This window comes from Berkeleyomyces rouxiae, assembly GCF_048999995.1.
Source record: "Berkeleyomyces rouxiae strain 22BRR77 chromosome Unknown BrBRR77_ptg000005l, whole genome shotgun sequence".
In the NCBI taxonomy this organism is placed as follows: domain Eukaryota; kingdom Fungi; phylum Ascomycota; class Sordariomycetes; order Microascales; family Ceratocystidaceae; genus Berkeleyomyces; species Berkeleyomyces rouxiae.
The window spans coordinates 384,500-411,692 of record NW_027396495.1 but is presented as its reverse complement, the minus strand read 5'-3'; the positions used below and the strand labels follow the sequence as shown (position 1 = coordinate 411,692).

Here is a 27,193-nt window from a genome sequence, read left to right as displayed (position 1 = left end):
AAAGACATGAGCCCCAACTGTTGGACATCTAGTCTTTGGGCTTTGTATTTTTATCAGAGATGCTTTTTGTCCCTGCTGTGCTTTGCGCAGCCTCTGTGGTCTTCCTGTCTTCTGTTGTACTTGAGGTGTCCGCTTCCTTTTCCTTTTCCTTTTCTGTGCTCTCCCGCCCAGTTGTATCTAGCGTGGGTGTAGCCTCTGTCCTGGATGGAGGGTTTTGGACGATCTTTTTTGGCTTAGAATTTAGCGGAACCTGTGCCGCGTTCCCTCCATCTTTTGTTTCTTTCTCCTTTTCTCCACCCCCCTCCAACTTCTTGTAGCTCAATGACCCCGGTGCGCCAATATCTACCCCGGTATGTGTCTCCTCAGACTCCAGATCAAGCTTACCCAGGCCCTCGGCCATTTTATCGACAATCTCGTCGTCAAACTCCTCAATCTCCTCTTCCCATGTATCCTGTGATCGCATTTGTCTTTCCGCCTCCTTGTGCCCAATCGTCTCGCGCCACAGCTCATCCAACTCGCGATCCCAGCCCAACAAGCTCGCCAGCTTCCGCACGCCCTGGTCACACGTCCCGAGGGCCAACACGTCGTCGGGGCGCCGGCCCAAGCTCCCGACCTGCTCACGGTTGAATAGCACGCGCGGCGTCTCGCGCGGCGGCAGCTCTGCCGCGCCCGCAAACGGGTACACTGTCAGGCTGGTGCCAAGCACCAGCATCAGATCGGCGTTGCGCGCATGCGTCTGGCTAAAGACAAACTCCATCGGCAGGCCCTCGCCGAAAAAGACAATGTCGGGCTTGACCAGCCCGCGGCAGTGGCGCGCGGCGCAGCGCGGCACCTCGCCGGCCTCGACATGCGTGCGCATGGCCGCCGCGTCAAAGTCGGCCCGGCATTCAATGCAGCGCTGCGTCGCGAAGCTGCCGTGCGCCTCGACAATGAGCGCGGGCGGCACGCCGGCGCGCCGCTCGAGACAGTCGATGTTTTGCGTAAAGAGCTTGCTGAGCAGCTGCTTGCGCGCGAGCAGCGCGATGAAGGCGTGCGAGATGGTCGGGTAGAATTTGCCGGGGTACAGCTCCTTGGCCAGCACGTAGAACGGCTCGGGGTGCTTGCGAAAGAAGTCAATGTCGAAGACGGCTTCGGGGTACGGCAGGTTGAGTCGCTTGAGGTTGTTGTAGAGCCCGGTTCCGGGCGAGCGGAAGTCGGGGACTGCAGTTGGAAGCGCAGGTTAGGACGGGCCAATGCGGCGTGCAACGCGGGACGACTTACTGCCTGCGGCGGTGGAAATGCCGGCGCCTGTGAGCACGACGATTTTCTTGGCTTTGCCCTCGCGGATAAACTCGGCGACGGCCTCGAGCGTGCGCGCACGCAGGTTGTGCGGGGGGATATCGGGGCCAAGGGAGGCCAGTTCACTTTGGTCCATTGCGGCGGCGGCGGGGGGAAGGCGGAGCGGGTTCGGCGGAGCGGGTTTGGCTTGAAGACAAACAAGGTGGCGGTGCGATGCAAGCTGATCTTGGTTCCAGGGAGAACTGCGGCACAATGCGCTAAAGTCTGGGCAGTGAAGATTCGGTGATGTCGAGTGGTTCCAGATTCGCTATCGGGGCAAAGGGCAGCCCAAGCCGAAGCTGGAAAGCACAAAAATCTCAAGCATCCACGGGCGCGGGGTGGAAAGTGGGGCCGATTTTTGTTGATAAGATAAGAGAAAGCAAGTCTCGAAAGGACATGAAAAGGCGCTCAAGAGCCGTACAGCCAGGCGAATGAAACGAGAGAAGAGCGAAGCGGAGAGGAACGATAGACTGAAATCGATTTATGGGCGGAATCAACTTCCAGACAAACGTCTCGGTTGGGCCATGGTGTGTTGGGCCATGGACGACGGGCTTTTTTCTTGGTTCTTAGACGCCCGCGTTACACAAACATGTGACAATGACCGATATCCATATCCATTCTGGCACATCTACAAACATGTAGATATTGCACTTGTGCCACAAAGACCACTTCTACGTTGTGTTGTGGTATTATAGCTTTGTGCTAAAAAGTCCCCAGACGCGCCTGTAAAGGCCGCCTTGCAGGATGAGTTCCGACACGCTCACGTGAGCAAGTTTCACGAGACACGGTAACTAGTTTATGTGGACGGGATGGCAGAAAGAGACGCAGAATGGCATAGAAAAGGTATACTAGTACAGGAATAAGTTTACAGGCGAGCAGCGGCAGTATAACAGCCGGGTTTTTTTTTTGTTTTGCAGAGAGATACTGCCCTCGCACCAAAGGACATGAGCCTGTGGATTTTACTTCTTGAGCGCCTCCTCGTGGAAGGCGCGGCGCGCAACTAGGTAGGGCTGGCGCTGGGCGCGCATGTAGGCGCGGGTCAGCTCGGAGGTCTCGGTGTCGGAGCGGACGACACTGCCAACGGACATGAAGAAGCTGTAGAAGGGGGCGGAGGTTGTTAGCACGGGTGTTTTATTGGTTTATCTGGCTGGCTAAGCATGGTTGCTTGACAAGGACTTGCCCGAACGTGGCACCAGAGCCGGCCATGTACTGGCCCAGTGTGCGCATGATGCCCGAACTACCGGCGCCGTAGCGGAAGATGTGCAGAGTTCCTAGAGCAAGAAGGCAGTGTTAGCAGCTGGCCGGCTAGCGCACCGAGGTCCGACAAGACTTGGCCTGCTAGCGCATACCGTAGAGGAAGCCGAGAATTGCTCCGACACCTGTGTAACGAAGGAGAAACGGTTGGTTAGTGAATGCGACAAGTTTGAGACTGGCGAAATGAAGAGAGCGAAGCGGGCAGGGCAGGGCAGAGAAGAGGAGAGACAAGACTTACTACCACCGGTGATGGCACCCATTACCACTGTTGGCAGGTGAAATATACAGGTTAGCGCACAGTTCAGAAGCTATAGCAGACAGGGTAGGAGGAGTGCTGCCAATAACTGTGGTTTGGCTATATGGCGGGCAGCTAAGCGGGAAGACATGCTCTTGTCCTGGATGGAGGGGCCGACCTGGCCGTGGTTCGAAGGAAGGGCGGGCATGGCGGAGGCTTTGGGGACGTATTCTGTAAGGCTGGGGACAAGAGGGGCGGAGAGCAGCAGGGCCTTGTGCGTGAAGATCGGAGTAATAGCTAGGCGCTGGCGTCTTGAAGCTGGCGTCCCGGAAGCAGTCCCCCGCGCACGCTTTTTTTTTCTGCCAAACCGGAAGACCCTTGCAGTCCAACAGACCCTAAGACGCGCGCGTAACACGTGATGTGGCGAATCGGGTTAATTGGCTTCTGGCAGCTTGCGCACGGGCCAACTGCAGACAAGGAGTGGGCTGCAGGTTCGCTTGAGCACGCAGAGCAGAGGTGCAGGAGAACAGACACCAGCGTGGGTGGCTACGAGGGAGCTGGCGTAGACTCCGGCTTTGTTGTTGTTGTTTTGTTGAGGACGCTGCGTGCTGGTTGGCGAGTCGAGTGGTAAAGCCAGATATGCCTTTGCGGGCTTGTAAACAATTGTCAGATCATGCCCGTGTTTCACGTTTCACAGCGGCAGAGGCGCTGATAAACCGATAAGAGGCCCTGTGGCCGTGCCTGTAGCACTCAGCCGCCAGTGGCTCCCCAGCGGCCGTCCAGCGGGCTTATAGGGGCCGCCATGCCAGGCCATGGCTGCGGTGCGTGCGTGGCCCCTTTTTGGCTGTATTTTCCGGAATTTAACTATCAATCATCCCATCATCCATTCGTCGACGCTGGCTGCTCGTCTCGCCGCTTTGCCCGTTGTTTTGAAACTTGAGAGCGCCAACTAGAGAAAATCTGCCCGATTGCCTGGTTTCATTTGCGTGTTGCCTGTTTGGTTTTGCCGCGCTGCTCTGCCGTCATCGTGTCCTCTACCATTTTTTCTGCCCCGTCTGCCTCTTCCATTCCGCCCCAGCACCCGCTTCCAGCCGCCAGCTTGCCTCGACTTCGAGCCCGTCACTCGCCATCCCAATCCATCACGATCGCATTGAAGAGCGCTGCAAACCCCGCCAGCCCCATCGCTGTACTCGTCTGCCGCTTGCGCCGCTCCTATCCTCCGCTCTCCCGCCCGTCCGCTGCCCGCCCAGCTGCTCTGCATATCCAGCTTCCTGCGTCCTGCGCCCTGCCCAAACCGCTGCCCCTTGACCCTATCTTCGCTGCGCGCCAAAACCCAGTCTTAGTCTCAATCGAGCCTGATCTGATCCGCTCGGCTCCCCCTCTTTAATTTTTTTTCGCTCTTGCCGCCTCGACCTCGACTCCTGCCCTGTTGCTGTTTTCTTAGTCACGAGTGCTCCCACGACTAATTCCCGTGTGCTTCGTCGTGATGACTGCCGTGGCCGCGCCGCCTGCTTTCTCTCCGCTTAATAACCAGCAGCAGCAACATCAGCAGCAGCAGACATGGGCCGCCTCTGCCGCCAGTAGCACTGGTCCCGCTGCCCCGAGCCCTGTAAAAGCCAGCCCCGAGGCCGTGCCTCTCGCGTCTTCATCGCCGCCGTCTAGCTCCACCTCCGCCTCCGACCAGCTTCGCCTGTTCCCTCGCAAGTCTCTCCACCGCTCTAATTCATCATCTTCCATATCCTCCACCTCATCAGCCTCGTCAGCCTCGTCCACCACAACTGTTGCCACCACCGGCTCGTCGCCTGGGACTCCGGCTTCCTCCACTGGAGAACCCGTTTCGCTGCCCGTCACGGCCGCCTTCAAGAAATATCCGAGCCCGCAGTCTCACGACCCGCCACAGACCCATCGATCGCCACCCAAGCAGGTCTGGCTGCCGCCCCGTAACCGAACCGCCGCTGCCGTTTCCGCTGTATCCAAGCAGAAGCAGCCCAACGCCCTGAGCCTCGCCGCCGTCCAGGACCAGGCCAGCGGCTTGCCCCCCAATCTCCGACAAATGGCCGTCTCTTCGGCCGCCAACGGCCAGGTGGCCCAGCCCGTCAACTCAGCCCCTGGACCGCACTCGGGCACCGCCGCCGGAGCCACCACCCCCACCGAAGAGGACGATTCCGTCAAAGCCCTGCTATACCTCACATCCCTCAATAACACCTTCGAGCGGAAGACCATCCATGTGCCCACACACCCAAATGTGCTGCGGATCGGCCGTCAAACCAACCAAAAGACTATTCCCACGCCCTCCAATGGCTACTTTGACAGCAAAGTCTTGTCCCGCCAGCACGCCGAAATATGGTCCGACCGCTCTGGCAAGATCTGGATTCGGGATGTCAAGTCCTCCAACGGTACCTTTGTCAACAATGTGCGCCTCTCCGCCGAGAACCTCGACTCTGACCCGCACGAAATCAAGACTGGGGACCACCTCGAGCTGGGCATAGACATTATTGGCGAAGACGGCAAAACCATCATTCACCACAAGGTCTCTGCCAAGGTTGAGCACGCCGGACCCGCCAGTGCCATGAACAATGTCATGGACTTTGGCTTTAATGACCTAGATCCCTCTAGCTCCCTCCTCATGTCCCACTCTCCCAGCATCCAAGGACGTCCTCGCAATGGCAGTAATCCCGGTATTGGCCCCAACAGCCGTCCCATACACGGCAACGGCCCAGGCGGCCCCATTGGCTACCCCCGGCCCTTTATGCTCACTCCGGTTACCACTGAAAACATAATAAAACGCCTACAGGTAGGTCACGGCAATTCCCCCCTTCTCAGAACCTGCTAATACCCCGTCTGCCACAGAATGAAATCAGAGGAGCCCGTCTCCAAAATCACGACATAGAACGTAGCGAAACCTTTATCAACACACTCGCTACCAAGGAACTACTAGCCCCCGTCGAGCCTGCCACTAGGCCGCCTCTCGTCAACGGCTACCACTCTTTCCGCGCTGACTCCAAGACTCGATTCTCCGACCCCCCTGCGCCTCCGCCCCAGCAGCCGCTGCCTGAAAAGCCCACTGACGTACCCTCCTGGAAAAAGAGTCCATCCGATCGCTTCAAAAATAGCCCCGGTAGCAACCACTCTTCATCACGGGAGCTCTCAGGCCAAGCCTTTTACATGCAGACGGAAATCGACAACTACAAAAAGAAGCTCAGCGACCAAGAAGTAAGGCTAAAGGTCCTCGAAGAGACGCTACAAAGCGAACGCTCAGCACGACAGGCTGCTGAGGACTTGAATCAGAAACTTGAAGAAGCCATGGCTTCAAATCACATCAACGGCATCGACAAGGGGCGCGAGGAATCAGAGGCTGCTACCTCCACAAATAATGACGCCAAAATTGAAGTTGAGGAGCTACAATCTGCCAACCTCGCGCTCAAGGCCCTTATCGAGAGCCTAAAAAAGGAAATGGAATCCACCTCGCAGACATGGGAGCGCCGCCTGCAAAAGGCCGAGGCTGAACGTGAGATTGCCCAAAAGTCGCTTGCTGAGATGGTGTTACGTCTCCGTGAAGAGTCCTCTGTCCGCGGCCGGAACAAGGCCCAACGGCACCACCATAAATCGCGCGGAGCCCGCAGCTCATCGTCGTCATCGTCATCATCGGCATCCTCTGCCTCCTCGTCCGACGACGAAGCTGCGCCCTCATCAGCCCTCAAAGGCACCAGAAACTCTACTGCCGGCACTACTGCCGCTGCCCAAGCAGACGACGACTCCTCTTCGTCTTCGTCAGATGACGAGACCTCGGACGATGAAGCCCATGCCGTCATGCGCAAGCAGCAGTCCACGACCGTGTCTGCGTCCAAGCACCAGTCATCGTTGAAATACCATCCCTCGACGGCCACCAACGCAGCAACGGCCACGGGCAATCGACAGCAGCAGCAGAATCGCGGGCAAGCTCTCTCCAAGAGCCTACCGTATGCGTCGGTTGTCGGCGTGGTGATCCTGGGTGTGGGTGTTATGGCATTCATCAACGGATGGCAGCCACATCCGCGGGTTGAGCAGTAGTTGATGCTTTCAAAAGGAAGATGTTTCTCTGCATAGCATCGGCCCCGGCATTGTATTTCTACTTGTCTCGGCTCCATGGTTGGTTGGTCTCAGCGAGCGTGTCATGCTTCATTTTCATGTGTCCCTTTTCTCCCTCCCTCTTTTCTTTTCATTTTCTCTTTCATGTGTCAATATTCCTGTGGTCTATCGCGGAGGCTTGTTTTTTTCCCTTTGTTTTTCTTCTTTTCTTTTCCTTTTTCTTCACTCTATTTTGTTTTTTTTTCTTAGACTCTTGTACCTCCTCTTATTACTTGCGGAAAAACGAAACACGCAGACGCAAAACCACTTATCAATGCTCCCTTTTTCTCTTCTTTGGGTCTGCCCTCCCGCTTCATGTCCCTTGACTCTTAGTCCAGCATAACGTGTCATTTGTCTCCCCCTCCCTCCATCATTGTTGCTTTGTTACTTCATATATTCATACATCCACATTGCCTACCCACACCAAGTATACAAACGCCCGGCTGTCCCGTCCCGTGCGTCGTGCGTAACTCTCTTACCACTGTATATATGTCCATACATACATACATATCAAAGCCCCTACGTGCACCGGGCGGTGCATGTCGGCGTGCATGAAATAACCGTCGCATTTGCATCTGCTGGTTATCTCTTTTGGGTCGTATGGCTAACTCGTCTGATATCCTGCCCTTGTTGCATATGGCACTTTAATGTGCTTCCAGTATTTCTTTTGTTGTACCTCAGCCGGTGTTAGTGTCCAATAACTATATCATTCTCTTGAACATGCCATACCAACATCTTGTGAACGTGCAGTAACTATCTGAAATATATGTAGGCCACCCAAACTATAGTATTATTCCAAGACTCAAACACTTGTACCTCTGAACGGAGGCTGCTAGGGTAGCACTGTCGCAAAAAAGAGAAAACAGCCACATAAACACCATCTATTTTATCTTTAGCCGTGTAGGCCACTATGCTTCTCGTTCTATCTTGGTCGGCGGAGAACAGACTGCACGCGTATCCACCAATTCGCCAGTCGGCGCGGCCTTCTCCACCGCCTACGAGTGTAATCTCCCTGGACCATGGCTGCCTCTGTCTGGGTCCGCGGCCGGATTGCTAGGTCTGTGTACCCCGGGAGTACAGGGACAGTAGGAGCCGACGTAAATGTACTCGTCGAGGTTTGGTTTCGGGTGGACTCAAGGTCAGATTCCACTTGCTGCTCGACTGCGGCTAAAACAGAGCGAGGCGTGTCTCTGTCACTGTCCACGATGGGTATTATACCTGGTGCCGAGGGTTCATCGATGGTAGGCACCTGTGAGCCTTCCACAACAGGGCACCCACCCGCACCACTATCCACTCCTCTTGTCTCGGACTTTTCATCCATGTCCCCTACCAACTCCCTCTCCATCCCTGGCGGACACGACACGTTCTCCCCCACGCTTCCCGCATCCGCCTCGTCCTCACCGGGCGGCGAATTTACAAACTCCCGCAAGAGCGCTGCCAACGCCTCTCTATCCTCCTGCGCAATCACTAGCGCCTCTACATGCGCGTCGGACCGCGCCCGCGGCTCATCGCGCAGCGGCTCGCACTCTGCCGGCGCGCACGCAAGCGCCGCCGGCGTCGCCTCGGCTGCAAACATGCGCAGCTGCGCCGTCACCGCGAACCGCACAGCCGTGTCGCGCGCTGCACAGCCAGGCGGCTGGTGGTGTGCTGGGCCGGCTTCTGTGCTCCCGGCGGCGTCGTGGGGTGATGTGGCGGGCCGCGCGGGTGCGCTGGGGTTGCCCGGGCTGCTCCTGTGCGGCAGGTGCGAAATCGAGTGGCTGTAGAGCGGGACGAGAGCGTTGGGCGGCCGGGTGCTGCCGGCGACGCGCTGGCGCTGTCGGCGAGCTGTGTGGATCTCGCGCAGGCGCTGGGATGACATCTGCAGCTCATCGAGCTCCCCGGCCGTCAGCGGCTCCAGGGCCGAGACAGGCAGGGCGGGGTGCCGGTTGGAAGACATGATTGGCGTGTGTCGGCGTGAGTGTCAGTGTGTGAGATTAGACTTGCTGGAAGAGATTCCTTGACGCACCGCTTTGGCCGGCCGGGTTCTGGGTGCTGATCTTGTCTCTGGATGCTAGGCCACGCTTATTTTGGAGAGCCGGCGCCCTGTTGTTGAGACACCGCGGCAGGCAGCACGCAAACAGGGCAATTGTCTCGCCGTGTCTGGACCAGGGCGTCCCTTCCGCGCCCAGATTGATGCTTGCGCGCGCCTTCCGTTCTGGTCCGATCCCCGCAGCGCGCACCTGCAGCAACAACAAAGCACCGCAAATAAGATTTTTCACCAGTCCGCCGCCGTCTTTGCTCCTCTCTCCGCTCCCATTCCGCTCTCCTCTCCTCTCCTCTCTTTCTGCCCTCGAGCACAGCCCCGGGTGTCCGATGCCACCGCCCATAACTCTCTCTTCAATAGTCTTTTTTGTTGTCTCTGTCTTTCTCTTCCGCACCCGCGACATCCTGCCCTGCCTTGCCGGTCCGTGTTTGCGTCAGGACAAACATGAAGGCGCTTCAGTATTCCTATCTACGCCCCACGTGACCATATCTCTCTGTCTTTATCGATTAACATGAGCATCCAGACTTCCCGGCCAACTTTCATGCTCCATCACTCTTCGCCAGCCGTCCAGCCCACGCCCCACCACTCCGTTGCCCGGGGCCCTGCTCCGGCCCGCTTCTCCTCGTGGACACAGCCCCGCGTTGCCCCCCCGCCCTCCGAGTTGCCGCTTGTGGGGCTGAGGCGGCTCAGGTTTGGCTGCAAATTCATCATCAGACGCTCTTCAAGCGACGGGTCACAACAGGAAACCAGCATTCATGGCCCGATATTAAAACCCGTCTCCCAGATCGATTATGCTGAGGCTTTGGGCTTGGAGATACCCTCCGCTCCAAAACTCAAACCCATCCCTGTCTTTTACTGGCCGCAGTTGGGGGAGCAGCTCGAGTCTTTGCGTACCGATGATGCGGTAGATGCAGCATAGGCGTGCTCCTCTGCCCCCGTCAACTACATCTGGTCTTCTGCTTCCCACACCGACAAGGGCGCCTTTATCTTTTCTCGAGGCAACGGGCCCGTTTGTCTTGTCAAGAAGCCACTCAAAATCCTTCGTATTGTTCAGACCAACAACCGCGCCCACAAAGGTGGTTACTCCGGTGATTGTCAAAATGACACGGCAAGCTTTACGACACAAAAGGCAGCCCATGCCACACAAAGTCCCGCCAGCCACGGAGTAGCCCCTCGGAACGACATGGGCTATACATATTCACCATTTCTCTTTTCCCCCGACTCCACTGCGCGTTCGCATACTCTAACAGCACAACACCTGAAATCGTTTGCTCAGTCGCTCAACTTTGACGACACTCCCAGCACGCAAAGCAGCAGCAGACAACTACGCAACAACATGCTTGTCAGCCCACGACGCAGACTCTCCTCCCACTCGGACTTTGAAGAGGGAGACTCGGCGAGCGATACTCTATTTTTGACACCTTTTGCTGGGACTAGCATCCCCGACGATCTCCTACCGGTTGACTTTGATTGGCCGCAAGAAACGGACATGGAACCGTTTCCTTCCTATGACGACTCTGGATTTGTGTTCCCTGATCCATCCGAGAATGATGCTGTCTGCACAGCAGCATGCTGCAAGTATAGTAACACTGCTGATATTGGCTTCGACATGAGTCCTGTGGCTGAACCGGACACAAGTCCTGAGCAAGAATCACCAGCAGGTCTTTCTCGTCAAATAACTGCACCTGATGTCACCCTATCCAAATATTACCCAAATAGTGCCATGGACTCAACCAAATTAACGCGCGCAGTTCGTTCAAATCGAATAATGCTGCTGCCTCAAAGACGCAGTCCCAAGCGGTCCAAGATACCCTCAACATGGATGGACGCCCCAGCCCCAGCACTGCCCTTTTCGCCCAAGAAAGTATACGACCCGACTCCGTACCGGTCGCCCGGCGAGCGGCGCAAGAAGGCGCGCAAGAGAATGAAGGACCGCAGCAACCTGCTAGAAGTCCGACGCGGTGAGCCAGAGTGCAAACTAGGAGCCAGCCCTGTTACACGATACACGGCCAAGGCTGCCAGAGAGGCTCGGTGCACGGCAGTAGTGACAGAGCCCGAAAGAGTGCCGCTGCTGTCGCATGAGGAGGCGAAAAAGTGGGAGCCCAGTACCACGGGACTATTGTTTGGCGTTGTGGCGATGGTGTTTTTGTGCTTCTGGGTAGTAGACATGATTTACAACTGCTAGGTTTAGCGCGAGAGAGAGGCACCATGCCTCGAATGGCCGCATGGGCCAAGTTTCTTTTCCTCAATAGAGAGCAAGTTGTTGTTCCATCGCTGTATGTGCACGAGGTGACGTTCGTCATCCTAACCCTAGACCCTGGTCAGTGACATGCTCTGAATGACAGCTGCCGTGCCCCGCTGCCAGCTGCAAGCCATGGAGGGGCTCCCCCGCTCTCCAGCAGTTTCAAGCCTTTGAGCAAGGATCTTAAGTGACTCGCATCTGCACGCCAACGCACATTGACAATCAGCCCGGAATCCAGATCCCGTATTTGCCGCCTGCGCATTTCGAACCCAACCCTACAGAAACTTTCCCGATGCCAATCGATCTGCCCGTCATGGCCCTTGACATGCCCCTAGAGCACGGCACGCTGGAGCACCTGCTGCCGGCCAGCTGGAAGCCGCAGATCACGGCATGGCTCGCCGAAGACACGCCGTCGTTTGACTACGGCGGCTTCGTGGTGGGCGACGCGCCGCGCACCGCCACGCTGTGGGGCAAGTCGGCGGGCATCGTGGCCGGCGTGCCGTTTGTCAACGAGGTGTTTGCGCAGTGCGGCTGCGCCATCGAGTGGCACGTGGCCGAGGGCTCGCACATTGCTACGCACAGCGAGGCGGCGCAGGCGCTCGGCGGCAAGACGCGCCTGGCGACCGTCACGGGCCCCGCGCGCGGCATCCTGCTCGGCGAGCGCGTCGCGCTCAACCTGCTTGCGCGCTGCTCGGGCGTCGCGGCCGCCAGTCGCCAGATGGCCCTGGTCCTGGCGGCTGCGGGCTTCCGCGGCCGCCTGGCGGGCACGCGCAAGACGACGCCGGGCTTCCGGCTGGTGGAAAAGTACGGCATGTTGGTGGGCGGCGCGGACGCGCACCGCATGGACCTCAGCAGCATGGTCATGCTCAAGGACAACCACGTGTGGAGCAAGGGCAGCATTGCCGATGCCGTGGCGGCGGCCAAGAGCGCGGCGGGCTTCAGCGTCAAGGTCGAGGTCGAGGTGCAGAGCGAGGCTGAGGCCGATGAGGCTATTGGCGCGGGCGCAGATGTCGTCATGCTGGACAACTTTACCGGCAGTGGCGTCAAGGTGGCGGCGCGCAGCATTAAGCAGCGCTGGGCGGGCAAGAAACACTTCCTGCTGGAGGTTTCGGGCGGTCTCACGCTGGACAACGCCGAGCAGTATGTGTGCGAGGGTAAGCTTTTGTGATTGTTCCTTGTCCTTGTGTCTACGCGGTGGAAATGAGAAGCTAACATGTGTCTAGAAATCGACATCATCTCTACCAGCGCTATCCACCAGGGCGTGCCGCACGTCGACGTTTCGCTCAAGATTACGCCCCCAGCCAAGGAATAGGTTTCACATCGGCGCAGGACATGTTATTTGCGATGTTAGTTACTGTATTATTAGAATGGAGTTAGTATCCTTTGAGACGATCCTGTGACCTCAACCACTGTTTCGCCGTGTCCCAATCACCCATCATCTCGTCAGTAGCATTAGTTCATCTATAGCCGTGGAATATCTGTCTACACTCTAAATCAATTCCAGCAGACCCCACAGTCGGCGCTCTCGTCTCCCGGAGCCTCATTAGTTGCTGGTACCAGAACGCTGGTCGTGCTCTGCGCCGGTGGGACATCCAAAGCCGGGTTATATGTAAAGAAGTCTGCCGGGCAGATCTTGAACGAAAGCCCCTCGGTCGGCCTATTTCATGTAGTCAGCATTACTCACAGCGAGCCATTCACTCATCAGAGAAGTCCCATACATTACTGGCCAGTCTTCCATGCGCGGCAGATGCGTCAGGCCAAACACGCTCCACACGACTGGAGAGCTCAAGCGCGGGCTCATCTCATTTTGCGGCGTCAGTCCAAATGCATTGCCGCCCTCGCGAGACGCCGCCGCCGGCTCATGCACGCCCGCGCGCAACGCGGCCTGGTCCTCGACAAACCAATCCCCACGATCCGCCATGTCCTTGAGCCCGCCCGCCTCCTCGGTGCTCATGTTGGTGTACTCGCCAGCAGCCCACAACTCGCCGTCACGATGCCCCGTGACCCAGACATGGTGCCTGGCAAACTGCGCGCGCTTGGCCTGTCTGCTCTGCGGATGCGCCAGGAGCAGCTGCGTCGCCGGCGGCACAAACTTGTACCCCACGGGGCGCGCCGAGACGGCGTTTACCGCGCGCGTGCTCTCCAGCCGGATGGCGCGGTTGTGCCGCGGCGCAGCGTCTAGCGCCTCGGCGTGCGCGACAACGCGCCGTTGCGTCGAGAAGCCGTTGCCGTGCACGTTGAGCCCGGCGCCGAGCGCGTCTGCGTGCGTCTCCTCGACGACGACGCGCGTTGCGCCGGCGGCGTACGAGTCGACGGCCGGGTCAATGCGCACGGCGAATACGTGCTGGTGGTTCTGCGCCAACGCGCCGGGGGCTACAATGGCGCCGTACGCGGATGTTGTGACGTCGGGGCTGATGGGCGCCACACTCATGATGCCGGTGGCGCGCACGTTGACGCTGATGTTACCGGCCAAGTCAAGCGTGTAGGCAAACACATACTCGTAGTTGGCCAGCGTGATGATGAACTGCACAACAAGTTCGCGCATGCGCGTTACCGCGGGCCGGCCTGTCCAGAAATTAGTGTGCTTCCAGCCAACTCCGCTGTCCTGCTCGTGCAGACACACGACATTTTGACTCTCGGCTGGACTCCCGTCAGCTGTCGCTAGCAATGCCGACCGATAATAAATGGCCCCGAGGCAGTCGCACCCCAGACGCAGATTGTTCGCGGCCCGGCCAATGCCGCCGTCGCCAAAGTCAAAGGCCTGTTTGCGGTGGTACGGCGCGCGGGGATCGCCGTAGGGTACCGTCATCTCGCTAAAGCTCAGGCGGTACAAGACAGGGCGGTTGTCGTAGGTGACGTCGTGCAGCACGGCGCCCTCGCGCGGCGTAAAGGATAGCCGGAATCGCCATTTCTGCCACGTCACTAGGCCGTCGGGGGTCACACTAAACGACGTGCCTTTGGGCTGAGTGACGGCTATAGGCTTGAGGTCGGTGCGTAATGGGAGGTCCTCGGGCAGCAACTCGGGCACGTATTCGGCCGGCGACGTGTTGGCGAAGAGAGCCATCTTTTTCGTGCGCGTGGCCGGGTCGCTGATCCAGCCGTGGCGCGACGGGTCGAGCGAGAGCCGGTCGACGCGGACTACGCGGCGTGTAGTCCAGTCGATGACGGGGACCAGCGGCACAGGGTACGAGTAGTGGTTGGAGTCTGGGTTGCCGGACCGCGTGTCTTGGGCGTAGACTAGGCCCTGCATGTAGCGAGGCAGGGGAAGCTGGTCTTCGTCGTTGGGGCCGCCGTAGGGCCATGGGTCGATCTTGAGAATGAAGTGGTCGGGGATGAGGAACTCATCAACAGCAGCCTGGAATAGCGGTGAGGCAAAGCAGGCTTTGTCAAACGCTTTGAACTCTTCTCTGTAACTCGCGGCGGTTCACAGCAACATTAGCTCTAGATATGCTAGAATATAGCGGCAGCCAGCTTCTAGCCTTGGCCAGTGATTTCAATAAACCTACAGTGTGAATGAGGTCTGTTGGTGAGACTGGGCCCGAACAACCTGCACTTCTTCGGCGGCATCCAAATCAACGATGCTCTGGGTATATTGATGGACGTTGCCTGAGATGACGTCATACTGGACCTTGGCCCGTCTTGGAGGCCGGAGAGCAGCCAAGTCAGCCGCCGGCTTTCCAGAGTGCTCGGCAACAAGGTACGGCACCAGCTCATCCTTCAACGGCTCTTGGAGGAGAATCTCGCGGAAAAAAAGCACGGCGCCAGGATCCCGCGCAGCTGTGACGACGGCCCGGGCGAGCAAAAAGTCGGCCGGCTGGAGGGGCGCCAGCGGGTGGCGGCTTGTAGCATGCGGGTACATTGTGGACAAAATCGAGGGCTACGCACTACCAATGTGGAAGAAGCGAAGAGTCATGGATCGCTCTTGTTTTGGTTCGGGGCGGGAAGCACGGTATATGAAGGGCCCGTAGTCGCATCCATAGCAAGAACAACAGCGCAATACGGGAGCAGCAGGAAGAGGGTGCACAGGCTAAGGAGAGCTAGAACCAAGAGTCCAAAGACAAAGCGGCAGAGGCCACCGGGCGACAGCTTGTGTCTCCATTCACGGCCACATCATTGTGTTTGCTCTCTCACAGGCAGCCCGTCAGTCCCTCGCCAACGCATGTAATATGGCCGCTACACCCCCGTCAGCGCCCGCCATTTGCCTGTCTGATTGGCGGTCAAGACGCAGCATTTTGAGCTGGCCACTCGTTCCAACAAAAGTATCTCAGCACAGCAGACTCTCGGATCCATATGTGCAGCTATGTATGTACACATATTTTTATCTAGTGCTGACGTAGCAGTAGGCTCTATCAAGAAGGTCCATCCGAGCGCAGTACAGGAATCGTGTGTAACGAGACACAATTGTTCAATGTCTCACTATCTTGGCCGGTAGAAGGATTCTGTTGGGCGTTGACGAGGCTGAGGCTCTCGGCAAGAGCTCAGAGGCTGGAGGCCAACCTCGAAGCTTACGCCCAAGAATCAGAGAGGATTGATTCACTTTATCTAGCATGTACCAGGTTATACGAGGGCTGTCTTGGTGTTGATGGACAGGGGAGGGTTGCCCGCTTAATCAAGAGCCCTTATAAGCCCCAATAGCGGCTCGATTCTCCAACAAGCCATGCGCAGTGGTTAACCACTGTCGATACTCACCATGGTGTAGTTGGTTATCACGTTCGACTGTAACTTGAAAGAATTGCGATCGAAAGGTCACCGGATCGACTCCGGTTGGTGAGAACATCTTTTTGACCGTGGTTTTTTACGTGGCCGGTCGTCGATAACCCTAATTGGGTGTTTTCACGTGATTCCATGTCCCTAGTGTATTCCTCAACGTCGGTGCATCCATGGGAACCGGCCCCGAGCTGGCTTCATCTTACCTTTGCGTCTCTATGGATCACGCGTCAAGCATTTCCTACTCGATACATGCATACACGGAACTTCACACGCAGTCTAAGCGTCATGCTTTGAACACTATTCGCTCCAGTTCACATAGTGCCAAACGCACTCCATGGATATCTGCGCGAGCCCATCAGACTGCCCCAAGCGCCTGTTGAAATGCTTCTCGAATGTCTCACAATGAAGACGTGCTTGCAATACGCAACGTGAAGTAGACCAGCCACGGTTGCCCAAGCGTCGGAGTGATGGAGCCAAGATAGAAATCCAGCGGCGTCATTGGTCACAGCCTCACGTGTGCTACATACACGCATAGCATAGATGCATGTCAGCTATCAAAGCTCTGAAGGCCGTCCGTCCGTCTATTGGTACCAAGCTCGGTCCTGATCCACTTCGCGCCGGACAATTTCCTTTTCGACAGTCAAGAGGAGGCTAGATGAAGGGAATAAAGTTTCTCTCTCCGCGCTGTCATCGCGTGACAACCGGTCTTCGGGGATAACAGAGACAGAACAAACATGACTCGGTGAACAAAGCCCTGCATACCAATATTCTGGGGAGCTTGAGTTTATCTTTGCTTTCGGCTGCTTTCGCAGTCTTTTATCCCCTTCTACCAACTGACACTGTGTAGGTGTCGCTCTCCCAACATGTACTTTTCTCGTCTCGCTTTTCTCGCCTGGGCGACTCTCAGCCACGCCGGTCACTTTGAAAACACCCTCTCCCACTACAGCTTCGATCTTAACGAGGCCTTTTATCCCAAGTGGATGGCTAGCATCCCCGACGATGTTCAGGTGTCGTCTCTTTCCATTCCTGGAACCCACAGCTCCATGAGCTCTGTTCTTGTGAAGAATATACAAGTGCAGTGCCAGAACCTCCCCTTGATACATCAACTTCACTCTGGCATCAGATATATTGATGTCGTCGGTCGTCTACATAAAACAGACACTACGGACCATGATCTTATTCTCATCTTCCACAGAGGATACTACACCGAGTACAGTTTGGATTCAATCCTCTTGTATGCTTTTGACTTTCTCGACGAGAACCCTAGCGAGGGCCTCATTATGCGTTTTCAGAAAGACACTTGGTTCTCTGGTAGCAATAAAGCTTTTGAAGATGCCGTCAAAGGGTATTTAGCCTCCAACAGTGAGAGTGGGCAACGGGCTAAAAACCGTCTTTACATTCCCACCCGCGCTGATGGCTTCTCACCCCCCACGATGGGCCAACTTCGCGGAAAGTTGATGATCCTCCAGGACTTCCCCACCAAGACTCCAGGCCGCTTCGGTATTCCCTGGGGGTCGTCTGCCCTGTCTGTGTCGAACTGGAAATATGTATTTGGCGACCCCGGAAAGGCCATCAAGTGGAGGTTTGTCCAGTCAGGCATCCAGTCGGCAGCTACAGAGGAGGAGAACAAACTTCACCTCACCCACGCAAGTACTACTTTTGGTGCTGTGCCGTACAAGGTCGCTGGCGGTAAGACGAGGCAAGAAAAGGGTATGAATGATCGCCTTGGGGACTATCTGAATGAGATGGCTCCCCGTCGCACTGGGATCGTGGTCATGGACTTTCCTGGGAAGCATCTTGTTGGGTCCATCATCAAGCTCAATGCGCCGCTTTATTCCTCAACGGAGGAGTAATGCCGGTTCCTATTATGTTGTTGGTCAGAAGTGTATGGGTAGTATAGTTGATTGAGATAAATGTCCTGGTAATGAAAGTTGTGGACAGACCTGAGTTCATGGGGAGCGTGTTGTGTCTAAAGGTATGCATGCATGTAGTAATTAGTTGGTTAACTATGTAGTTGTGAAGAATGTATGTGTGGTGACGTTAGTTGGCATAATTTCGTTACACGCACAACTCTCGATAAATAGGGTTGGTGTGCGCAATGTCTAGGGTTGGTCGCGAGGAACAAGAAAAGATATGACAACTACTGTGCTTCAAAGTTGGGGGCAGCCATGAAATATCGTTTAAAAAGTCTGCGCCAGTGAACGAGCCGGCGGAGGCTTTCTGAATCGAAATATCCTTGTTTACAAGGCATGCAACCTAAAAAAAAAAATAATAAAAAAGGGCATGTCAGACATATTTGGACTGCCAGGGCCATTCAAGTATCCGAGTGTCGCTGGAATTAATATCCACCAACAAAGATACCTGGTTACTCATTTGGGCGTCTAATATGTGTAACTAATAACTAGCTATAAGTGACTGGCTACTTACACACAAATCAGACAGTCGCGCGCCCCAAAGACGCACCCACCCTCTGCACTGGATGCTGAATAATCATGGACGATAGGCGCATATTCCGCATTTGAAAAGGCTCCGGTCTCGCGGAAGAATGCGACCCATGATTGAAAATATGCGCGTATTGTGTTGGGAGGGTGCATGGGCAGAAGATAGACACCTGTCTGCATGGATATGCCACACAAGTAACCATGTAGCTACGTTCAAGGAAACCCACGCATCAAGTCTTGCGTCAAGCGGGCAACGAGCCTCACGTGTTGCTGTTTGGGAATACAAGTGAGTGCAACTACAGCGAGCCACGAGAATATGCATCCTAGGCCTCTATCTTGATCGCATGAGCTGGGGAGAAGAACATGGTGACACCAACGTGAATCGTAGGCCGTGCCATCTCACTTCTGGCGCCGGTTATACACAGAAATCTCGATAGCAAAGAGCGAATACGAGTCGAGAACCCGACCTACAGGTCGTGATCATGTATTAATACAGTAGTGGAACGATGCTCACCAGACTTCAAGAGGATGTGGTTCTCTGCCAGCTCGCCTTGCCTGGTTGTTCCTTCTCCCCGATCACTACTGCTGGAACAGCTTTGGTCTTGCCGAGGGCACCATGGTTGACTGGATGTCTAACATCCCTGACTATGTCGAGCTGTCGGTCCTTTTGATTCCGGGAACTCACGATTCTGCCACTGGCGAAATCACCAATGATGCCCTTCAAAGCCAGAATGCCGGCATCTCAGCTAGATAACTAGATGTCAGCGGCTGTCTGAACAGCAACGCCATGTGCATGTGCAGCGGCGGCCTCGACACCAGCTACGACCTGGGCATGGTCCTCACAACTGCTCTGGGCTTCCTCTACGACCACCCCAGCGAGACTATTATCCTCCGCATTCAAAAGGACGCTGGTGCCACGTCTGATGATGAGGCCTTTAAGAGTGCAGTCGCGTATGACCTCGGCTCCAGTGGCCCTCTGGGTAGCTACGACAGAGGCCAGATCTACTACCCGCCAGCGACCCAGGACTTTGCAGGCCCCCCGTATTGCTGCTGTCCTGGGCAAGCGAATGATCCTGCAGGACTTCCCGGCCCTATTGCCTAGTCGCTTCGGCTTACCCTGACGATCTCACGTGGTAGTGTCCGACATGGAAGTGGTTCCTAGACACATGACAATGCCCCTGGAATGGGCTTCTATTCGATGGGGTATCGATAGAGCGGGCAAGGAGAAGAATAGCCGACTTCACGTTACTCATACAGGTGTCAGCGTCGGGCTTAAGCCTTACGAAGCAGCCGGAGCCAGAGTCTCCAAGAGTGAGGGATTAAACGGCCGGCTCGCCAGCCATTTGAGAGGCGGCACTGTCGCCCGCACTGGCGTCGTGCTCATGGACTTTCCCGTCAAGGAGCTTGTGGAAATGATTTTTGGACGCAATGCTCCGCTATACCCTTTTCTTCACAAGCCACTAGATAACTAAGGACATGACACCAGAGTCACATCCAAAAAGAAGATAATATCGAGGTTTCTATCGCGGTGGACTCCAATAAAAGGTATTCCCAGTTAGGTAGCATAAATGCCCATAGTTAAGTATATCAATCACATATCTCCGGAGTTTGCCCGCTGCGGCATCTGGCGTGATCGGGCCACTCCTCTGATCCTGATTAGATCCGCTGTCCCATCGGCCGCCCACCGTCGATGGCAGCTTTCACTGCAGGGTCCATGTACATAGTTACATATGTATACAATGGTCTGTGCCGGATTCTTCTTCCCCTTGTCGTTTCTGGATGGGCTGGGACAATCACCAACAAATTCCGCATGACCCTGAATAAGAAACCATGTACGTTTTCTAGATTGATAAACACATGGCTAACTAGCTGGACGGAAAATCCATGGCTATGGTGAAGGCCTCATTGATAAACATATGCACCTGGCTTCACATCTATTCTGGACATGTCGCCTCTGACGCTAAGAGTTTTATTATAGAAGTACATGTTTTCTCCCCAGCACCAAATGTGCCCCATGGGCTTTATGCAGGGACAGCAAGATGCTCCAAGCGCTTTTTAGTCGTCTTTGAAGATTCTTTCTTCAATAGTCGGCCAACCAGGTATTCTTTTATATACGAAGGTAGTTCATGGTGTTAGTTGCCCATGCGTCGTAGCAATCAGTGAGCCAAGATACCCATCGCACAATGCGATTGGGTGCAAGACCATAAATATCGCAGAAATATATACACAGACTGTCAATGCTGCTTGACAATCCTGAGCTCTGTCCTTCTTGATCGGTCCCCTCTCCAAGAATCAGGAAGCGAGATGGAGACAAGAAACGCACTGTCTCTTTGTTGTGATGCCGGTCTTCGTTCTTGTTTTTTCCGGATAGCAGCTTGACTTTGCCCACGGGAAAGCAGGCGGGCTTCTAGAATTAAGGATAGAGAATCAGTATTAATACGGCTGGCCCAGTCTCTTTCCAACGTCCAGATCTTGTTCATCATCAACAGTCTTCTCTGTTTTGTTCACTACGAGCCTTGAAGACCTTCTCCCTCTGTTCCCTCTCCATCTCTCATAATGCATCTTTCTCTACTCACCACTTTGGCGTTGACCACTCTAGGTCAAGCCGGCTCCTTGCGGTCACTCCAGTGCGCCTACAGCTTCGACCTTGATCGGGCGAGCCATCCTAACTGGATGGAGAGCGTCCCCGGCCAATATCAGCTAGGAGCTCTTTCCATCCCCGGAACCCACAACTCTATGACATACTCCATGTACTTTGATGAGGATCGTCAATGCCAAAACACGCCGTTGAGTTCGCAACTTAACGCCGGCATCAGATACCTCGACATCACTGGCCGCACGCAGAGAGGTTCAGATGCGGATCCAGACCGGAACATTATCCAGGTCTATCACAAGAACGTCGACACCGGAAACTCTCTGGATTCTGTCCTCGGAGATATCTTCAACTTCCTTCAAGCGAACCCCAGTGAGGCTATCATTATGCGCCTTGAGAAGGACAATGATGCGCCCTCTGATGCGCCAATCTTTGAGGACGTCCTTGAGGAGTACCTGTTCTACGACACTGAAATGGGACAGCGCGCACGGGACTACCTTTACCGTACCAATGGCCGGAACGGCTATGAGCTGCCTACGCTTGGCGATCTCCGCGGCAAGCTATTGATTCTGCAAGACTTCTACACCAAGAAGCGTGGCCTGTTTGGCGTTCCCTGGGACTCGTCTAAAATCTCTGTTGTGGACTGGAAGCTTACCTTTGCTGGTTTTGGAAAGGACAAGAAGTGGTCGTCCATCTCGGATGGCATCACGGCCGCCGAGAAGGAGAAGAAGAACAAGCTTCACGTCACCCACGTGAGTCTCAGTCACGGCCCCCCTCCTTACAAGGGCGCTGGTGGCCCACGCTCAGGCATGAACGATCGTCTCGGAAACTATCTCGGATATGACAATGCTAAGCGCGTGGGTATCTTGGTCATGGACTTCCCCGGCGAAGTGCTCGTTGACCAGATCATTGGACTCAACAGTGCGCTTTCCTCTTGAACACCGGGAATAATGCATGGCGTTGCGATGTCTCGGCGGCCCGGACAGCTGCAATAGATAGACCTTTCAAAAAATTATAGCAATTGTAATCAAATCTCTTCAACCACTTGTCTCTAAACTCTTATTGACACGCCGTGATGGTGAGCATTCTATGTGTCAAATGACGTCAATAACGTGGACTTCATCGTTACACCATCAGTTGTTGTGTGATAGGGTTGAGATAGACACTAGGGTTTGCCTGAGATGACACGACTTCACCAAGGGTGACAGAGACACTATGCCCCGTATCTCGTGGTAAAGACTTGCAATGGATTATAATTGGGCTGAACGGCCATGGACTTTTGCCAAATCGTCTCCTTGTCCAATGTAGTATTTTTGGGTTTCTGACACAGCCCTATTCAGGCTGTGCCTCTATGGGATCACTTGGCAATATCGCTTGTGGTGGGATATTGTTTTCTTCTTTTTTTTTTTTCATAACGATTAGCGGGTTTGTGTACGGTAACCCTAGAATGTGATCAGACCTCACGTTTTAAAAATAGACCGGTTTCTCCAAACAATGTTGTTTTAATAGCCAGCTAGCTAACTAACTTGTCCGAGTGTTTCATTCAAGTTTGTGAATAGTCTCCTTCACGATGGCTGTTTCAATGCCGGATATTTCGGCAGCCAAGAGCCCAGGACTGGCGTTAATGCGCAAGTAGGCCGGAAGTCCACGGACACTTGTGTAGCTGGATGTAGAGGACAGCGCCTTGTCTAGAACATCTCTCCCCCCCCCAAGGCTTTTGCTGTCTTGTAGTGTTTCTCTCAGCAAGGGGCGCCGTGCCCTGGTCCAGCTCGTGTTGACGCGGCCATGTCATGACCATGATCGTAATCATGATAGACAATCCAATTAGTACGGATGGAGTGCGTATATGCGCGTGTCTATACAAAGCACGCCAGGTACGACATGTATGTATGTCTATCTGTCTGTAGAAGTATGTACGTATACATGGTGGTTGTAATGTAGTATTAGGGATGTGGGATCTGGTATAGGAGGCAAAGGGCGTGTCTTTAACCTTGGCAGCCCCCCTGTGTGTCTTTGTCCTTTGTGTAAATGCTTGTCAGTAGATTTAACACGCCAGTCCCCGCCTGTTGAGTGCGAGTAGCCCTCAATGTTTCGAGTCAAGACTTGAGTGGTCCAGGTCCAGGGACGAAGCATTAAGACATTGGAGGCTATAATCTTGGAGAATGACAGGAAACAGGACACATCCAAAGTAGGGTTGGTTGCCCATAGGGTTAGTGACTTCAAGGATTGGCTGGACATGGATAGGGCCGCGCACCACCTGCGGCCCACGAGGCTCAAGCACCAGAAATGGAGGAATTTGAGCTGAGAGACAAAAGGACTCGCAAGCCAAAGCGAGCAAGGGACATGGGGGATCTCATTCACTATGGCGGAGCAGGAGGAAATGCCTCCGTTTGGGCGATTCTGCGTGTGCGTGTAAGAACACGCGTGCAGGTAGGTGTGAATAGGCTTTTGTGGTATTATTATTATTATTATAGCCACCCGGATCAAGTCGAAACAGGCCCGAGTGGCGAGGATGCGGAGATGGGAGCTGGAGAACGGCAGAGAGGTTCATTCAAAGCAGCAAACAACCACGAAGCCTTGTTCGCGAACTTTGTGGCCAGCCCGGCCCTGGGACGCCGAAGTATGTGGTGCTGGATCTGGATCTGGACTTCTGCATCCTCTGTTCTTTGAATAGAGCCCGGCTTGTGTTTGGCTTGCCTCCGTCATCGTGAGATCCCCCTGATCTAAGAAAAAAAACCAGCAGCCTCAGCCTCATCCTCACACTCATTCGCCCATCGCCGTCGAACTCTTCTCTCTTGAAGACATGGAGAATATGGAGGAGGTGAGACAGGCACAGTCCACAACTGTGCACACACGGTCCGGCTCCGATGCAATTCCCATTGCTTAGCCCCGCTGCATGCTGGCATTTTGTACTGGTACTTGGCTACAGATAACTCTACAAGTGCAGGAACGTGGTCAATCCGGGCACTTGCCATCATGAACTTGTTAGCCCACTGCTTGTTCCCCCTAGTGCAAGTAACTACCACTAGTGCGACGTACAGCTGTCTCTCTTGGAGCTATTAGAATCATGGAAAACATGGAATGCACACGTAAGTTCGGTGAGTAGTTGCTGTAACCATGCGTGGTAGTGTACGAAGGTACATGTGTACATGAATGCACACACCAACTCCAAGCTGCACGTATGTACCTCTACTTCTTCAATCACCTGTCCCCTGAATTACCCCCCCTAGGCTTTGCTACCCAGGCGCTGGACAACAAACCCTTGATTGTCATGTCGTATTATGCACACAGGCCCAAGCTCCCGTACCATCTGCATATTTGCACATATTACAGCACGCAAAATAGTGGCGGTCCAATAAGTACATACACACACTCAGCGCGCGAGGTTGACAGCTGCAGCTAGGAAAGCTCGGTTCACATTCTGAAGGCGGCGCACACGGCAAGCGGAGTCCTGGCTGTAGCTTCACCAACGACAACAACTGGGAATCGACGATAGTGTCCTAAGAACAGCCCTCAGAACCTCATCCTATTGTATGTAGTTGTGTATTTTGTATGTACAGGTACTTACGGCTATCGCGGCTGCGGGGCTCAACTAGGCGGTTACAAGTTGCAAGTACACGCAAAAGGCGCAGGCGGCCGGCATCCACGCAGAAGGAGCGCCACAAACAGCCGCAGAAGTTGCTATTTGCCTGCTATTTGGGTTTGTAACTGTACAAACAGTACACGCCAGGGCAGGAAAGGAAAGGAAAGGGAAGGGGGCTCAAAAGGCCTGGTTCCTTCGTGTCTCCTCTTTTCTCATTTTAGTCGCTCTTGCCTTTTTCGGCCATGTCTTCTTGTTGCGTCTGGGCCTGTGGTGGTCCATCGGTCCATCTCCATCAACTTTTTGCATGTTTGCCTCCTTCGGGCCTGGACATCGAGCTACCACGTAGACAGACTGACCTGACGGCTGGTGTGTTTTTTTTTTTTTTTTCTTTTCTGCGTGCGTGTTTGTCATTGGCTTTGCTGTTTCGGGTGCTGTCTTTCGTGGGGTTTTTATTTCTCTTCTCCTCGCTTCCTTGTTTTTATTTTCTCGTTCTTTCTCTTCCCGCTAAGCATCTCGCCCTCGTATCGCGTCCCTTCCCTCCCTTTTCTTTCTTCCTTTTCTCTCTCTCCCTCCTGCCCAAAGAGAAAGACGAAAGAACAGCAACAGAAACTGCCGTGCAATCTGCAAACAAGCTGCGCTTTTCCTTTCCGACCAGCCAATAACCAATCGTCTCTCTCTCGCTCTTCCTCCTTCTCCTTCCTCCATCTATCTCCATACTTATTACTCATCCTCGCCCCTCGTCGGCTTCTAATAATTTGGTTGCTCTCCTGAACCTCACTTTTGTTCCCCCCTCAGACTATTCTCCCCCCTTTAGTACTTTGCTTCTCCATACTAGACTTAATATTATCACCGTCCCGACACTCCGCGTTTTAGTAGACACCGGCTGTCTTCTCTCCTCGCACTCGACCCGGCAAACACCAACTCCGCAATTGCCACCCCTAATCCGCCCGTCATGTTGTCCGCAAAGAGAGCCATCACCGGCGCTCTCTTCCTCTTTGTTCTATTCTTCCTCCTCTCACAAACCCAAGAAAGCGCGGCTCCTTTACCCACGTCAGACGTGACATCCAAGAATGCCAAAACCGGCTCTGCGGCATCCACTGCTTCGCCGTCTACCACCAATACCAAGACCAACCTCGACGCCAAGGGCCCCGCCAATGCCATTGATTCGTCGGCAGCCACTGCTCAGAAGCCCCTAATGGACACCTCCAAGATGTCTCTTCGCGAGAAGCTCGAGTACACATACTCTTACAACGTTGCCTCCAAGTTCCCTGCTTACATCTGGCAGACGTGGAAATACACACCCGCCGACGGCAGATTCAACTTCCGCGAACAGGAGGCTTCCTGGTCCATCCAGCACCCGGGCTTTATCCACGAGGTCATTACCGACGCTGTTGCTTACCCTCTGATCCGCCTTCTGTATGCCTCCACTCCCGAAATCATTGAGGCTTACCAGTCCCTGCCTATGCCCGTCCTCAAGGCCGACTTTTTCCGCTACCTCATTCTCTTCGCCCGTGGCGGCATCTACTCCGACATTGACACCCATGCCCTGAAGAGTGCCAGCGAGTGGGTCCCCAAGAGCATGTCCCGCGACTCGTTTGGTCTCGTCATTGGCATCGAGGCTGACCCCGACCGCCCCGACTGGGCCCAGTGGTACTCGCGCCGCATCCAATTCTGCCAGTGGACCATCAAGGCCAAGCCCGGCCACCCCGTGCTGCGCGAAATCATTGCCCGCATCACCGAGGAGACACTGACGCGCAAGGCTGCAGGCAAGCTCGCCCACTTCAACGACAGAAACGTAATTGAATTCACCGGCCCTGCCGTCTGGACCGATGTCATTATGGACTACCTCAACAGCCCCCACTACTTCAAGACGGACGACGCGCCTGCGCCCAATATCACCTGGGCCAACTTCACCGGCATGACCAGCACCCGCCGCGTCGGCGACGTCGTCGTCCTGCCCATCACCGGCTTCTCGCCCGGCGTCGAGCAGATGGGCGCCCAGGGCATCGACGACCCGGCCGCCATGGTCAGCCACGACTTTGAGGGCACGTGGAAGCCCGAAGACGAGCGCAACATTGGCAAAGAGGGCACGCAGGAAGAGCGCGATGCCAAGGCCAAGGCCGAAGCCAAGGCCAAGTCGAAGCCTAAGAGCACCGTCCGCTCGAGAAGAAAGAACAGGTCATGAACGTGATATATCTGTCTTTTCTTGTTTGCCTCTTTTTTTTTTTTTTTTTCACAGGATGATTTGAGGCTGGCTCATCCTCAAACATCACATGAAATCCCCCCCCCCCCCCCTACAAAGATTTGTTCATTGTTTATTTTTTTTCATGCTCTTTGATAGATCATTTCCTTTGTCTTTTTCTTATCTCTACGTCATTGAATGCTCGCCCTCACCCCTCCCCCCCTTCTCAAGAATCACGACAATTTGGTGGTTTCTTTTCTTCTTTCTCTTTTGGAACAAAAAAAGAGCAGGCTTATTGCTTCACTTGTTTTTTTTTTCTTCGTTTGCTCTTACTAGTACTTATTTTTTTTAAATTAGGTGGTATGGGAAATCATAGGCGTTCTTTTCTTTTCTTGTTTTTTTTCTTCATTTTTTTCCCTCACATTGATAGTCGTGTCTGTTCATTTGGAGAGCTCCTAGGCTCTGGGTTCCTTGCAGAAAGTCTTTTGTGGCTGAGCCTTGTTTCG

General features: G+C 54.7%; 11 protein-coding genes across 11 annotated transcripts; 7 read left to right on the top strand and 4 right to left on the bottom strand.

Moving 5' to 3' along the window:
• Positions 1–28: 28 nt before the first annotated feature.
• On the bottom strand, positions 29–1,414 carry BROUX77_005252 (uncharacterized protein; the record flags this gene model as incomplete). The annotated part of the gene is made up of 2 exons (XM_073750105.1): positions 29–1,200; positions 1,261–1,414. The coding sequence occupies 2 exons, from the start codon at positions 1,412–1,414 to the stop codon at positions 29–31; spliced, it is 1,326 nt and encodes a 441-aa protein (XP_073604138.1).
• An 862-nt stretch (positions 1,415–2,276) lies between these two features.
• On the bottom strand, positions 2,277–3,014 carry BROUX77_005251 (uncharacterized protein; the record flags this gene model as incomplete). The annotated part of the gene is made up of 5 exons (XM_073750104.1): positions 2,277–2,412; positions 2,498–2,588; positions 2,667–2,696; positions 2,810–2,836; positions 2,960–3,014. 5 exons carry the CDS (start codon positions 3,012–3,014, stop codon positions 2,277–2,279), a joined length of 339 nt encoding a protein of 112 aa, XP_073604137.1.
• A 1,278-nt stretch (positions 3,015–4,292) lies between these two features.
• Positions 4,293–6,856, top strand: BROUX77_005250 (uncharacterized protein; the record flags this gene model as incomplete). The annotated part of the gene is made up of 2 exons (XM_073750103.1): positions 4,293–5,600; positions 5,657–6,856. The coding sequence occupies 2 exons, from the start codon at positions 4,293–4,295 to the stop codon at positions 6,854–6,856; spliced, it is 2,508 nt and encodes an 835-aa protein (XP_073604136.1).
• Positions 6,857–7,835: 979 nt separating this feature from the next.
• On the bottom strand, positions 7,836–8,849 carry BROUX77_005249 (uncharacterized protein; the record flags this gene model as incomplete). The annotated part of the gene is made up of 1 exon (XM_073750102.1): positions 7,836–8,849. One exon carries the CDS (start codon positions 8,847–8,849, stop codon positions 7,836–7,838), a length of 1,014 nt encoding a protein of 337 aa, XP_073604135.1.
• A 1,270-nt stretch (positions 8,850–10,119) lies between these two features.
• BROUX77_005248 (uncharacterized protein) lies at positions 10,120–11,121 on the top strand (the record flags this gene model as incomplete). The annotated part of the gene is made up of 1 exon (XM_073750101.1): positions 10,120–11,121. One exon carries the CDS (start codon positions 10,120–10,122, stop codon positions 11,119–11,121), a length of 1,002 nt encoding a protein of 333 aa, XP_073604134.1.
• A 370-nt stretch (positions 11,122–11,491) lies between these two features.
• BROUX77_005247 (uncharacterized protein) lies at positions 11,492–12,490 on the top strand (the record flags this gene model as incomplete). Its single annotated transcript, XM_073750100.1, has 2 exons — positions 11,492–12,332; positions 12,402–12,490. 2 exons carry the CDS (start codon positions 11,492–11,494, stop codon positions 12,488–12,490), a joined length of 930 nt encoding a protein of 309 aa, XP_073604133.1.
• Positions 12,491–12,672: 182 nt separating this feature from the next.
• BROUX77_005246 (uncharacterized protein) lies at positions 12,673–15,037 on the bottom strand (the record flags this gene model as incomplete). Its single annotated transcript, XM_073750098.1, has 3 exons — positions 12,673–12,835; positions 12,897–14,585; positions 14,685–15,037. 3 exons carry the CDS (start codon positions 15,035–15,037, stop codon positions 12,673–12,675), a joined length of 2,205 nt encoding a protein of 734 aa, XP_073604132.1.
• A 1,714-nt stretch (positions 15,038–16,751) lies between these two features.
• BROUX77_005245 (uncharacterized protein) lies at positions 16,752–17,741 on the top strand (the record flags this gene model as incomplete). Its single annotated transcript, XM_073750097.1, has 1 exon — positions 16,752–17,741. The coding sequence occupies one exon, from the start codon at positions 16,752–16,754 to the stop codon at positions 17,739–17,741; it is 990 nt and encodes a 329-aa protein (XP_073604131.1).
• A 1,375-nt stretch (positions 17,742–19,116) lies between these two features.
• Positions 19,117–19,466, top strand: BROUX77_005244 (uncharacterized protein; the record flags this gene model as incomplete). Its single annotated transcript, XM_073750096.1, has 2 exons — positions 19,117–19,381; positions 19,432–19,466. The coding sequence occupies 2 exons, from the start codon at positions 19,117–19,119 to the stop codon at positions 19,464–19,466; spliced, it is 300 nt and encodes a 99-aa protein (XP_073604130.1).
• Positions 19,467–20,885: 1,419 nt separating this feature from the next.
• On the top strand, positions 20,886–21,860 carry BROUX77_005243 (uncharacterized protein; the record flags this gene model as incomplete). Its single annotated transcript, XM_073750095.1, has 1 exon — positions 20,886–21,860. The coding sequence occupies one exon, from the start codon at positions 20,886–20,888 to the stop codon at positions 21,858–21,860; it is 975 nt and encodes a 324-aa protein (XP_073604129.1).
• A 3,597-nt stretch (positions 21,861–25,457) lies between these two features.
• BROUX77_005242 (uncharacterized protein) lies at positions 25,458–26,690 on the top strand (the record flags this gene model as incomplete). Its single annotated transcript, XM_073750094.1, has 1 exon — positions 25,458–26,690. The coding sequence occupies one exon, from the start codon at positions 25,458–25,460 to the stop codon at positions 26,688–26,690; it is 1,233 nt and encodes a 410-aa protein (XP_073604128.1).
• Positions 26,691–27,193: the final 503 nt, after the last annotated feature.